We start from the raw sequence: 12,297 nt of genomic DNA, 5'->3' as shown, positions 1-12,297 counted from the left end.
AGTTTTCTCTCAGCAAGAGAAACAATAAAAGAGGTAAATAGGGAGCCTACATCATGGGAACAAATTTTTACTCCTCACACTTCAGATAGAGCCCTAATATCCAGAGTATACAAAGAACTCAAAAAATTAAACAATAAGAAAACAAATAACCCAATCAACAAATGGGCCAAAGACCTGAACAGACACTTCTCAGAGGAGGACATACAATCAATCAACAAGTACATGAAAAAATGCTCACCATCTCTAGCAGTCAGAGAAATGCAAATCAAAACCACCCTAAGATACCATCTCACTCCAGTAAGATTGGCAGCCATTATGAAGTCAAACAACAACAAGTGCTGGAGAGGATGTGGGGAAAAGGGTACTCTTGTACATTGCTGGTGGGACTGCAAACTGGTGCGGCCAATCTGGAAAACAGTATGGAGACTCCTGGGAAAGCTGGGAATGGAACCACCATTTGACCCAGCTATTGCCCTTCTTGGACTTTTCCCTGAAGACCTTAAAAGAGCGTACTACAGGGATACTGCTACATCGATGTTCATAGCAGCACAATTCACAATTGCTAGACTGTGGAACCAACCCAGATGCCCTTCAATAGATGAATGGATAAAAAAAATGTGGCATTTATACACCATGGAGTATTACGCAGCACTAAAAAATGACAAAATCATAGAATTTGCAGGGAAATGGATGGCACTAGAGCAGATTATGCTTAGTGAAGCTAGCCAATCCCTAAAAAACAAATACCAAATGTCTTCTTTGATATAAGGAGAGCAACTAAGAACAGAGCAGGGAGGAAGAGCAGGAAGAAAAGATTAACATTAAACAGATACATGAGGTGGGATGGAAAGGGAGAGAAAAGGGAAATTGCATGGTAATGGAGGGAGACCCTCATTGTTATACAAAATTACATATAAGAGGTTGTGAGGGGAATGGGAAAATAAACAAGGAGAGATATGAATTACAGTGGATGGGGTAGAGAGAGAAGATGGGAGGGGAGGGAGGGGGGATGGTAGAGGATAGGAAAGGTAGCAGAATACAACAGTTACTAATAGGGCATCATGTAAAAATGTGGATGTGTAACCGATGTGATTCTGCAATCTGTATTTGGGGTAAAATTGGGAGTTCATAACCAACTTGAATCTAATGTATGAAATATGATATGTGAACAGCTTTATAATGTTTTGAACAACCAATAAAAAAAATTAAAAAAAAAAAAAAAAAAAAAAGAATACCAGTTATATTGGATTACATCCCGCAATGACCCTATTTGCAACTGAGGTCATATTCTGAGGTAATTGGGGTTAGAATTTCAACATGAGTTTTTTTAAAGGCATGATTCAACCCATAACGTATATATGACCAAATGGGATTGAGATTGGTTTAACACTTGAAAATTAATTAATTTAATAAAAAATTACTGACTAGAACAAAAAAAGTCTGAAAAAATTAATTAATACTACACGAATAGAATAGAGGACAAAATCTATGTTATCATCTCAATCGATGAAGAGAAATAATTGGACAATACATCAATACTTCTTGATGATTAAAATACTAAACAAATTAGAAAATTAGAAAGGAAACTTCAATTTGATAATGTATATGCATGCACACACTCCCACAAACCCATAGCTAACATCATACCCAATGACAAAGAAACAAACAAACAAAAACATGAATGCTTTCTTCTCAAGATCAGGAGTAAGATAAGAATGCTCACTCTCACTACTTCTATTTAACTTTGTGGTGAAGGTTCTAGTCAGAGCAATTAGACAAAAATAACTAAATAGTAAATAAATAAAATTTAAAATAATTCCAATTGGAAAGTTAAACTACCTTCATTCAGAAAAGACATGACCTTATGTATATAAATACCCCAAGAAATATTGGAATAAATAAGTTCAGCAAGATTGTATGATGCAAAATCAATATTAAAATGTCAATCATCTTTCTAACACTTGCAATGTACATAAAGAAAATGAATATAAGAAACCAATCCCACTTATAATTACATCAAAAGATTCAAGTACTTAGGAATAAATGTAACAAAAAGAGCAAAACTTGTATTATGTAAACAACAAATTCTTGAAAGAAATTAAAGAACACATAAATGGAAATATATCCCATGTTCATGGGCTAAAAGGCTTAGTATTGTTAAGATGGCAATATTCCTCAAACTGATCTACATTTTCAACACAATCCCGACCAAAATCTCAGATTTCTTTGTAGAAATTGACAAATTCATCCTCAAATCCATAAGAAAATGCAAAGGGGACCCAGAATAGCCAAAATAATCTTGAGAATGAGGAACAAATTCAGAGAACTCACTCTTCCCAATTTTAAAATGTACTACAAAGCTAGGGTACTCAAGACTGTATGGTACTGGCATAAGGGCAGAAATGTAGATCAATGGGTTAGAATTGATCTATACATTTATGGACTAGAATTCTTACATCTATGGTCAATTGATTATTGACAAGGTGGCAGGATAATAAAATGTGGAAGGAACCGTTTTTTCAACAAATAGTGCTGGGCTTGTTAGGCAATAGTGCTTCACCTGTGACACCAAAAATTCAAGTAACAAAAGGGAAAAAAATAGAGAAATTAAATATCATAGCAATTCACAATGTTGTGCTTCAAATGACACCATCAATAAAATGTACAAAATGTGATAAAGTTTAAAAATACCTATGTCTGATGAGAAATTTGTATTTAGAGTCCACAAAAAAATCCAAAATGTAGAAAAACAACTTAATTAAAGAACTGTCAGAGTGTGAATAGACATTTCTTCAAAGCTGATATACAAATGGTCAATAAGCATATCAAAACATGTTCAATAATATCATCCATAAAGGACATGCAAATTAAAACTACAATATGAAACCACTTCATACTCACTAGGATGGCTATTATAAAAAAATACAGATAACAACAAATGATGAGGATGTAGAAAAATTGTTACCATCATACATTGTTGGTGAAAATGTAAAATGGTGCAACAACTTTCAAAAACAATCTGGCAGTTCCTCAAAAGGTTAAACATAGTCACCATTAATTCCACTCCTCAGTATATACCCAAGAGAAATGAAAATGTCTATACAAAAACTTACATGTGGATGTAATGCAGAATGATTCATAATAGCTCAAAGTAGAAACAACCTAATGTCCATCAACTGATGAATGGATAAATAAGCTATATATCTATTTTGTTTATTTATTTTTATGTGGTGCTGAGGATCAAACTCAAGTCTCACATGTGCGAGGCGAGCATTCTACCACTGAGCCACAAGCCCAGCCCCTAAGCTATATATCTATATAGTAGGTTATGACTTGGCTATAAAAATAATTAAATAAATATAAATGATCATAGCTGGCTACAATCCAGCTACTACAATGGATGAACCTTGAAAACATGCTAAGTGAAAGAATCAGCCACAAAAGACCATACATTGTATGAATCTATTTATATGAAACCTTCAGAATAGGCAAATGCATAGAGACAGATTTGTGGTTGCCTAGGGCAAGGGTGCAGTGGAGTAACTGCTAACGGGTACAGGTTTTCTTGCTGGTGGGATGAAAATGCTTTGAAATTTATTGTGGTAATAGTTGCAGAACTTTGTGAATATACTAAGATGCTGATTTGTACCATTTACACGGGTGACTGCTATGTGAGTGAATTACATCTCAATGAAATTATCCCCCTCCTTCCACACACCCCCCAAAAGGCGGGGCAAGGTAAAGTTTCTGGAGGTAAAACTTTTGACTGCAGACTATTTTCTTTGGTCCTGGCCCTATTCACTGGGGCCAGCAGACTGTAGTAATGAAGAGTTGGCCAAAGCCCAAAGGAACTCTTGCTCTGTGCTTTGCCTTGAGCAATTTATTTTTAAATAACCCTTTGTCAAATTAGACATACACAGCCTAGTTTTGCATATCCTCTCCTAGGGTTTTTGATGTTTTTATCTTGGGGATGAGGTGGGGCATGGAGAGTATGTTTTCCTCTTTGAAAGATGTGATGGGTTAAGGGCCAATTGTCAGCTTTAGTTTTCTTGGCCCCTGATTCTTGTCCACTTTCAACTCCAACAGCTTCCAGTATCAATCAAGCAGGAGCCAAACTCTCCATGAGCCAAAAAGATCTCCTCACTGCTCTGAATTTCTAATTTTCTGTCTTTAACGGATGTGCAGCCTTTGTTCTGTGTCCCTGGAGGGCTGGCGCAAGGTGGGGTGGGGGGAGCGATCCAAGGGAACCTTGTAAACAGTGAAAAAAATAAAGGCTTTTTGGCATTTCAGTTACCCAGTGCTCCTAATTGTGAGGCCAGGGAGTTGGTTGGAGACTTTGGGTTTGAGTTGAGTTCCACAAGTACAGAATGGGAGCCAAAGATGACTGGGGTGGGGTGTGGACTGGAGTGGTGGTGGTGGGCAGCTTCATTTAGGTAAGCTAGATGTATTAGAAGAACATCAATTCTAATGCACCAGTAGCTGTACTGGTCCGGTTCATGGGGCTCCCCAGATTCACTTGGCCTCACCTGCATCACCCCCAGCCCCATCTGCAGCCAGTTGCTCTCTGGGAGGCCTGGCTGCTACTGCAGTTGTGCTGTTTGCTGTTTTATCTCTGCTGGAAGAGGGGAGGGAGTATTGAGAGCCGGACTTCAGCATGGACTCCATCAAGTCTGCTGCTTGAAGATCCAAAGTAACTTCATTCAATACAATTGGGCCCACCTGTCACAAGCCATCCATAGGCTGTGTGTGTAAGCTAAGTGCATTTGAGCAGTATGAGGGAACTGGTCTGATGTTCCTGCCTAATTGGGCTGTGTGACATATGTGTGCCTTTTCTCTTGCTCTGCCTGTGACCCAACACAGCACCTGAGATGGATGTGACTTTCCAAAATGTCCATCAACCTGCTGACCACAAGACTTTCTCTTACCTGCCTTCTACCCTTCCACTGTTGTAAGCCACCATCATTCCACACAGCTTTTTCCAAGATCATCTGGGAACTTGGAAACCAGCAAGGTTTTCTTCTGAGGCTTTGTCCAGCTCAGTGACACCCCCCTTTGTATATGCTTTCTCTGCTTCCTGGGCTCATTTCCCTTTTTCCTTTCCTTTTCCTGCCCTGGCATTGTAATCCTCAATAAAGCATAAGTTCCTAAGCTTTTTTCATGCTCTATTTTCTAGAAAAAGTGAGCTCAGACAAAGACGAAGGCAAATATCACATCTACTAGAATCAAAGGAAGAGGAAGATGGAAAACTCACAAGGTCTGGAAAGGATGGGTAAAAACCAGAGAAGGTAAGGAATAAATAAAGGGGGCAAATAGTGGTAGTTGCCATCCTCATGGAATGCAGAGGAAGACAGTCTTTAAATCCTGCTATCATATACACAAATATAGATGGGCAGGAAGTGAAGGAAAGTTACATGGTGCAAGGAGAGCCTATATAACTGTGAACTTGATTTAGTCTGAAAGGTCAATAAGACTTTTGTAAGAAAATGTCATTGGGAGTGAGATCTATTTCTGGGATACAATAAAAGGGTGGGAATGAAAACGAGGGGAAGCTGTTTCAGACAAATGGAATGACAGGTATCATTACTTCCACTGTTGGGGGAACAGGAAGAACCTCACCCCATAGAGAAAGGGGCCTGCAGAGCTTGACTCTTAAAAATTTCAACCCACAATAAACATACTGCATTTTACATCTTAACCTAGTATCCACACACGTTCACGAACACGCACAACTGAAACAGAAGTTCGTGGAACAATATTTATCCTTATATATAGGGGATTTTCATAGTAGGTATTGACACTTAAATGTGCATATACTTCTGTGGTGTTCACTGCAGCCCTGTGGGCAGTTTATACATATAAAATGAAATGTGTTATGGTAGATATATATGTGCTAATATGGAAAGTTGTGCATACTATTGTAAACAGTGTATATAATATGACCACAACATGTTAAATATCTTAATATAGGAAGGAGTATTTGTATAAAATAGGGCTATGAAAGTGGCTACTTCTCAAATGACAGGGGATTTTTCTATTTCACTATTTGCACTTTTTACACCAGAGAATATGCATTCCTTTAGCTTTGGATTTTTCTGCTAGGTTTGGGCCACATTAACATTTTAGGACTGTTAGGCCATGCTGTTGTGAACAGCTCTCTGTCATTGGAGAGGTTTCTCTGTAGAACCATTTATTTCCTTTCTTCACTATGAAACGTTCCTCCTTCAGAATACTTCAGGGGTGTGTATTACAATACTTATTTAGATTCCTGGTACGAGGCAAGAAAATAGCAAATTTTTTTCTGGGAGTATTTTTAATTTATAAAAATGTAATGTTTAGTGCTGATGGGACTAGTCTACTAACCCCTCTCCTAAATAAGAAACGCAGCCTATGCACACAAAATCATCCTCACTATATAGATGAGTGAGTGAGAAGAAATCTAATCTTTCTTCCTGTGGAACAGACTGCTTTGGCAATGAGCCCAGTCATTCAGGAGTTCTCCATGATCTGTTATTTAAATCCAGTTCATAATTATGACTGATTTTAGGCAGGAGGCCAAAATAAAAAGATTGACTAAATATATCTTTGTTTTTTCCATCCTGTCCCTTCTTGCCATCTCCAATTTTAACACAAGTGCTAACTCCGAGGTCAGGGTTAGAAATACAGACACCCCAACATGAGTACTCTATTAATACAAAGCCAAAGTTTCCAAAAAGTCCACATAGCCTCAAATGAGATGGGATGCCACCATATTCTGAAGAGGACAACAGTCAGATTGAACTCGAGAGTGCACATGATATTTAACTTCAAAACTGCTTGCTGCCACTTAAATTCCAGCTCCTCTAGGTTGAAGCCAATCCTCCAAAGGTGTCTTATTCATCTTTTGACTCTAGCACCTGGCATAGGACCTCATATAGGTGTCCAGGAAAAGACTGCTGAGTGGAATTTTTAGGTCTATCGGAGATGAATATTTTCTTTTTCTCCCAGCACTCCACTACCATGGCTATTCAACCACTTCTCAAAACCCCCCTATGTTTGCTTGTAATTAAAACAAAACAAAACAAAACAAAAAGCAACTTCATGTATAATCCATCTGGAGTTTATTTTGATGTGTAGTAAGGCAACATAACTTTGTTTCAATCTGAAATGCCACTTTTTAACATCATTGATTTTGAAATCTTTATTTTATTCTATTCTTCTCTTTGTTCCTATGCTAGTAACACACTGTTCAAATAATGGCAGTTTTCCAGTCTACTTGAATATCGAATAGGATGATCACCCTCACACCTTCCAACTCAATTATCCTTTTTAAAAAAAATTTTTTTAGTTGTAGATTATTTTTAGATACTTCATAGTGTATTATACATAATAAGTAGGAATCTTCCATCATTTTTTAACATGATCGTTTGGACATTTGTTTTATATTCAATCATTTTATTGAGTTCTTACTAGATATTTGATCATTTAGTCATCCAATCAACCAACCTTTACTAAGCACTAAATACATGTGGGATACAGTAAGGAAAATGCAAATGTATATTCAGGAATGTACTTTGCTGTGAACCCTCTCCACTTGCACCTGGCTTAAATGAATAAGGAGTTTCATTTATTCCTCACATAATGTGAAATCCAAGGAGGCAGTCCAGGCTGTTTTGGTTCCACAATGTCAAGATGACTCAGGCTCTCAATGTCTGTCTGTCTGTCCATTCTTACTGCATACTTGGCATTGTGGGACCCCCAGCACATCCAGCATTCTATCTGCATTCCAAGTAGGAAACAGGGCAGGGGCAAAGGACAAGAAAAGCTTGATATTAAGCCCAATCTCCCCACTCTAACTTTCCCAGAATCCTACTCCATGCATTTAGCCTATACTCAACTGGTCAAAACTGTATCGCATGACCAGGTTCATCTCCATTGGCCCCTTTATTGCTCCCCTCCCATCAGAATTGTGTTAGGAAGAAGGGGAGGAAGAAATTCCTGCCTTTACAAAGAGATTCAAAGAATTCATCGCTGAAAGTCTTGGATTTCCAGCAACTCAGTCTTTGGACTTCTTTTTTTTTACTTTATCTCCACTCATTCCATCGGTGATCTCATTCTCTCTCACTGTAACTAGCTGCACACTAGTGACAAGCATATTTACATTTTTAGTCCAGCACTCTCGCCTGAACTTCAGACTAAAACAGCTAACTTGGCAGATCCACTTGAATGTCTACTGAGTATCTCTAATTTAACCTGTTCAAAGCAAATGTCTTCACCAAACTGTTCCTCCCACAGCGTTACCTATCTCATACATAACAATGTATACTTGTAGTTGCTTGGGCTACTCTGCCTGTCTTGCATCTTACACCAGGAAATTCTGTTTGGCTTTACTTTTTCCTTCTAAATATACTCAGAATCCCAGCACTTCTTATCATTTCTACCACTAATATTCTGATCCAAGACACCATATTTTATGCCTGTACTACTGCAACAGCCTCCTAAAGTCCTCATCCACATAAACAACCCTTTCTAAATTGTTCTTGACCTCCTCTTTTCTATAATTTCATCCTTTGCTTGTGCACTTAACCCACCATTATTCCTACAATGTCAGTACCCAAAGCTGCAACCTCTCTAGAGTCTCAGAGTTATGTACCCCATGGTTGACAACCACTCTTACCCACCCATTGTTTCCTCTTTCATTCTCACTCCAATATTCCTCCAATTCTGATAGGACCCATAAACCTTCAATCTGACAATTTTCCACCGCCCTTCACTTTCCCCTTACATTCTCACTTTTCTTCTGAGCTTAAATTTCAGTCAATGATTTTTTTTGTCTTCCTGTCTTCAACTTTCTTGCCCTTTTCTCATTTGGCAATATAGCAAACTCCCAAATCTGATCAGATCACCTCTTCACCTAATCTGAGTCTGCACCCATACAGCTGATATAGCTGTAAAAAAAATGATAATTAAGTGGACTAGATCCTACATTCAATTCACGATCACTGATCTCAAGCGGAACACTGATCACAGCCTGAAAATCATACTCTATCTCCCTAGGCTTTTTGCCCTCTCATTCAGATCCTTTTCTTGTCTCTTCCCTTCTTCTCATTCCTCCACCTTCCCTCCCCTGCCATTTAGACTCATATGATAATGTTCCTTCATATTTTAATGAGAAAAATAGAAGTGCAGAGACTCTTCACAAGCTCCCACATTATCTGCCACCTCTGTACCCACACACTCAATCTTTTCTCCTGTTAACATGGATGAACTTTTTGAGGTTTTTTTATTAAACCAATCCCTTGTATGCTCAATTCCATCTGATCTCATCCAGGCAAGGATATCATTCCAGTAATTCATCCCTGTCTGCTGAATCAAAATTTCTTGTTTTCTGAATTATTTTCCTTTACATACATTATTTCATCTTAAAAACAAACATCTTCTCTTGACTCCATTTCCCCCTTCCAACCATTATGTTATTTTTTTAACAAACTCTCTGAAATAAATGTTTATATTAACTATCTCTAAACTAACTCCTCCTACTCTATTAAACTCAATCCATTAAGGTTCAGCCTCATCACTTATTGAAACCAACTCTGATTAAAGTCAACAAATAATTTTCCTACTCACTTCTGTTTATTTTTCATATCTCCGTCAAATCCCATTGAAACATTTGGACATTACTAAATCAATTTCTCTAATATATTCAAGTCACTGTTATATCACTTACCATGGTTTTAATTTTTATTTGTGTATAATTCTTTGATTTACCTTTCTCTTCCTTAGTAAACTAAGTTCCATAAGGGGAGCAGTAATATCTATTTTTCTATCACAATAATATGGCTCGTGTCTAGCACGTCTGGTCCACAGAAGGCTGTCAATAAATATTTAGGGAGATAAATGCTTTATTATCACCAACCCCATCTTATATTTGGGATTAGGAGACTCCTAGAAGCAAATATAAGCTGAAAGGCACAATGTGGATTATTGGTACAGTAAGGACTAGGAGTAGTATAAAATACTGATTTCCATTCTACATTTTAGAGTTGCTTTGGCCTTATAGACCCACCACTATTTAGGGATGGAAAGAACAAACTATACTATCTATGCAATGTCGAGTCCTCCCTGTATCCAAAAAAGCTTAGCTGCCAATTCAACAGAGCTGCCCAGCATTGTCAATTACTCTGGTTCCTGTGTACAAAGTGTCCAGGGAGAAGGGCATCTGTTTGAAGTTACATCCCACAGGGGTGCATCACTCATCAATGATTTGCAAATTATGGACCATGAAGACTATTGGGAAGAGTGAGTAGGAGGATCAATTTAAGGTTGGAACATTAAAATTCACTGTCAGCTGAAGACCAATAATAAACAGAGCAAAAGTACTCCAAGAATAAAACTATGAGGCAAATAAGATTTGTGTTAACACAACTTTTAAGGAACATTCTATATTAAAAAGATCTATGGGCACTAGCTGGAAAGCTCTACATTTTGAGAATAGTGAGCCATCAGGCATCATTGTCATGAGATACACAGTCATTTTCACCACTCTGTGAGTGACTACTACTACTAGATGATAATATGATCCAAATGGTACACTCTGAAGATAAAAAGAGGCATTATTAAAAATTATGCCTAGGGCTGGGGATGTGGCTCAAGCGGTAGCGCGCTCGCCTGGCATGCGTGCGGCCTGGGTTCGATCCTCAGCACCACATACAAACAAAGATGTTGTGCCTGCCGAAAACTAAAAAATAAAAGATTAAAATTCTCTCTCAAAAAAAAAATTATGCCTAGGATTGTCTCAGGCAAATAAATAGCATTGGTCACACTTTAGAAACCATCCTCTACTCATTACACATAGAGAAAACCAGGTGTTGATTCATGCAAATAACTTCATTAGGCAAATCAACAATAGCAGCAACAGTCAGACACTGCTACAGGTCTAGTCTGGGTTCTATTCATATCATTTTGACCCTGAATAGTCATGCTAATACTTATCATGTCCACTAGTTAAAAGAAAGTAACAGTCACTTCCTTTGTCTAGTTGTTTTTCTTGCCCCTTCTCACCTGATCTACAATCTTTAGGGAGGGCCATTTTTATTTCCAATTTAAGTTTAACCTGAATGTTAAGAAAGAATCTACCCTTCTATGATAAGCTAACTCAAATAAAATCATTCTTCAAATTTCCAGAGGCACCCTCTTCCCAAAGGTACATTTCCACAAACCATATCTTCTTTATCCAAGACTGAATTCTATTTATTCACTGAATCAACATAGCAAAAGCAAGACACTAGCCACAAAACTTTATTGTAGGGATCAATACATATATCCTCTAAGAAATATTTTGAGCCATTCAGTTGATGTTCACATCAGAATCTGTTTTTGGTTTGTGTGGCAAGAGAAAAAAATAAAGATTATTGCAAAATCATGAATCATGTCCAAAAGGCCTGATTAAAAAAAAATCTATAAAATGGAAGAATTACATACTGCCAGCTCTACTGTGTCAACAAGCATTGTACAATTCAAATAAAAAAGATGACCCCATATAAGTCCAATGAGGAGGATGCTGGCAAGTGGGAGTGAACAATGTATTATAAAAAATGTTGAGTCAAAAAATGAAATACAAAAAATAAAAAATAAAATTTTCGTCAGAAAACTGTGACTACATAATACCATGTAAGGATGTCTACTAGCTGCTTTCTTTAACTAGTTGATAGTTTTCTATTTATTCATAAGGAAAGTGGAAAATACTCTGATTTTAAGTGGATTCTTTCTTCTCTGCTATCTAGAACTCACTAACATGTGATCTATCCTTGTCAATCTGTAGAAATGAGGAAATAAAAATCAGTGTCTGGCTTTCAGTGGGACACTCACAACACCCGAATGAGATCCAGAGTAATCCTAGATCGGGGGATGTCAATGTTCAGTACTCGGACTTCCACTCTTTCTCCAGGGCCCAGTCCAAGACTCCTTCTCTTTTTTGTTTTAGAAAGTTTTGCTTCTGTTACATTTCGTATGGGGATCAACCCTGATTTTCCCACTCCTATATCCACAAAAATCCCAAACAGAGTGGCATTCTCAACTTTGCCTGTAAGAACTGTTCCAACCTGCAGATCTTCCAAGCACACTATACTTCTCTTGAAATCAGGTTTATCAAACTCTGTAAGGGAAGAGAAAAATTTATGTAACTAATAATGCATTGTACTTCTTAGATACAATATAACTTAGTGGATCAGCACTGACTACATATTGATTATATGCTCAGACCAATATTAGACTTTGAAGGAGGACATAAACACAGCAGAAGACATATCCCGGTTTGAATTG

At 37.5% G+C, this 12,297-nt stretch overlaps 1 protein-coding gene across 4 annotated transcripts in view; it reads right to left on the bottom strand.

The window, feature by feature from the left end:
* Positions 1-1,227: 1,227 nt before the first annotated feature.
* Positions 1,228-12,297, bottom strand: part of Srbd1 (S1 RNA binding domain 1) — a 280,519-nt gene continuing 269,449 nt past the window's right edge. For all 4 annotated transcript variants that reach the window (XM_058573455.1, XM_058573456.1, XM_058573458.1 and 1 more), the window contains one exon: positions 1,228-12,130. In XM_058573455.1, the coding sequence (XP_058429438.1) occupies positions 11,841-12,130 (290 nt within the window). In that variant the 3' untranslated portion in view covers positions 1,228-11,840. The remainder of the gene's footprint in view (positions 12,131-12,297) is intronic.

Source organism: Marmota monax, unplaced genomic scaffold, assembly GCF_021218885.2.
Source record: "Marmota monax isolate L192 unplaced genomic scaffold, Marmota_monax_Labrador192_F-V1.1 WCK01_AAM20220418_F8-fsc00015, whole genome shotgun sequence".
NCBI lineage: Eukaryota > Metazoa > Chordata > Mammalia > Rodentia > Sciuridae > Marmota > Marmota monax.
Note: the sequence above shows the minus strand (reverse complement) of the source record. Positions and strands in the feature narration are given on the sequence as shown.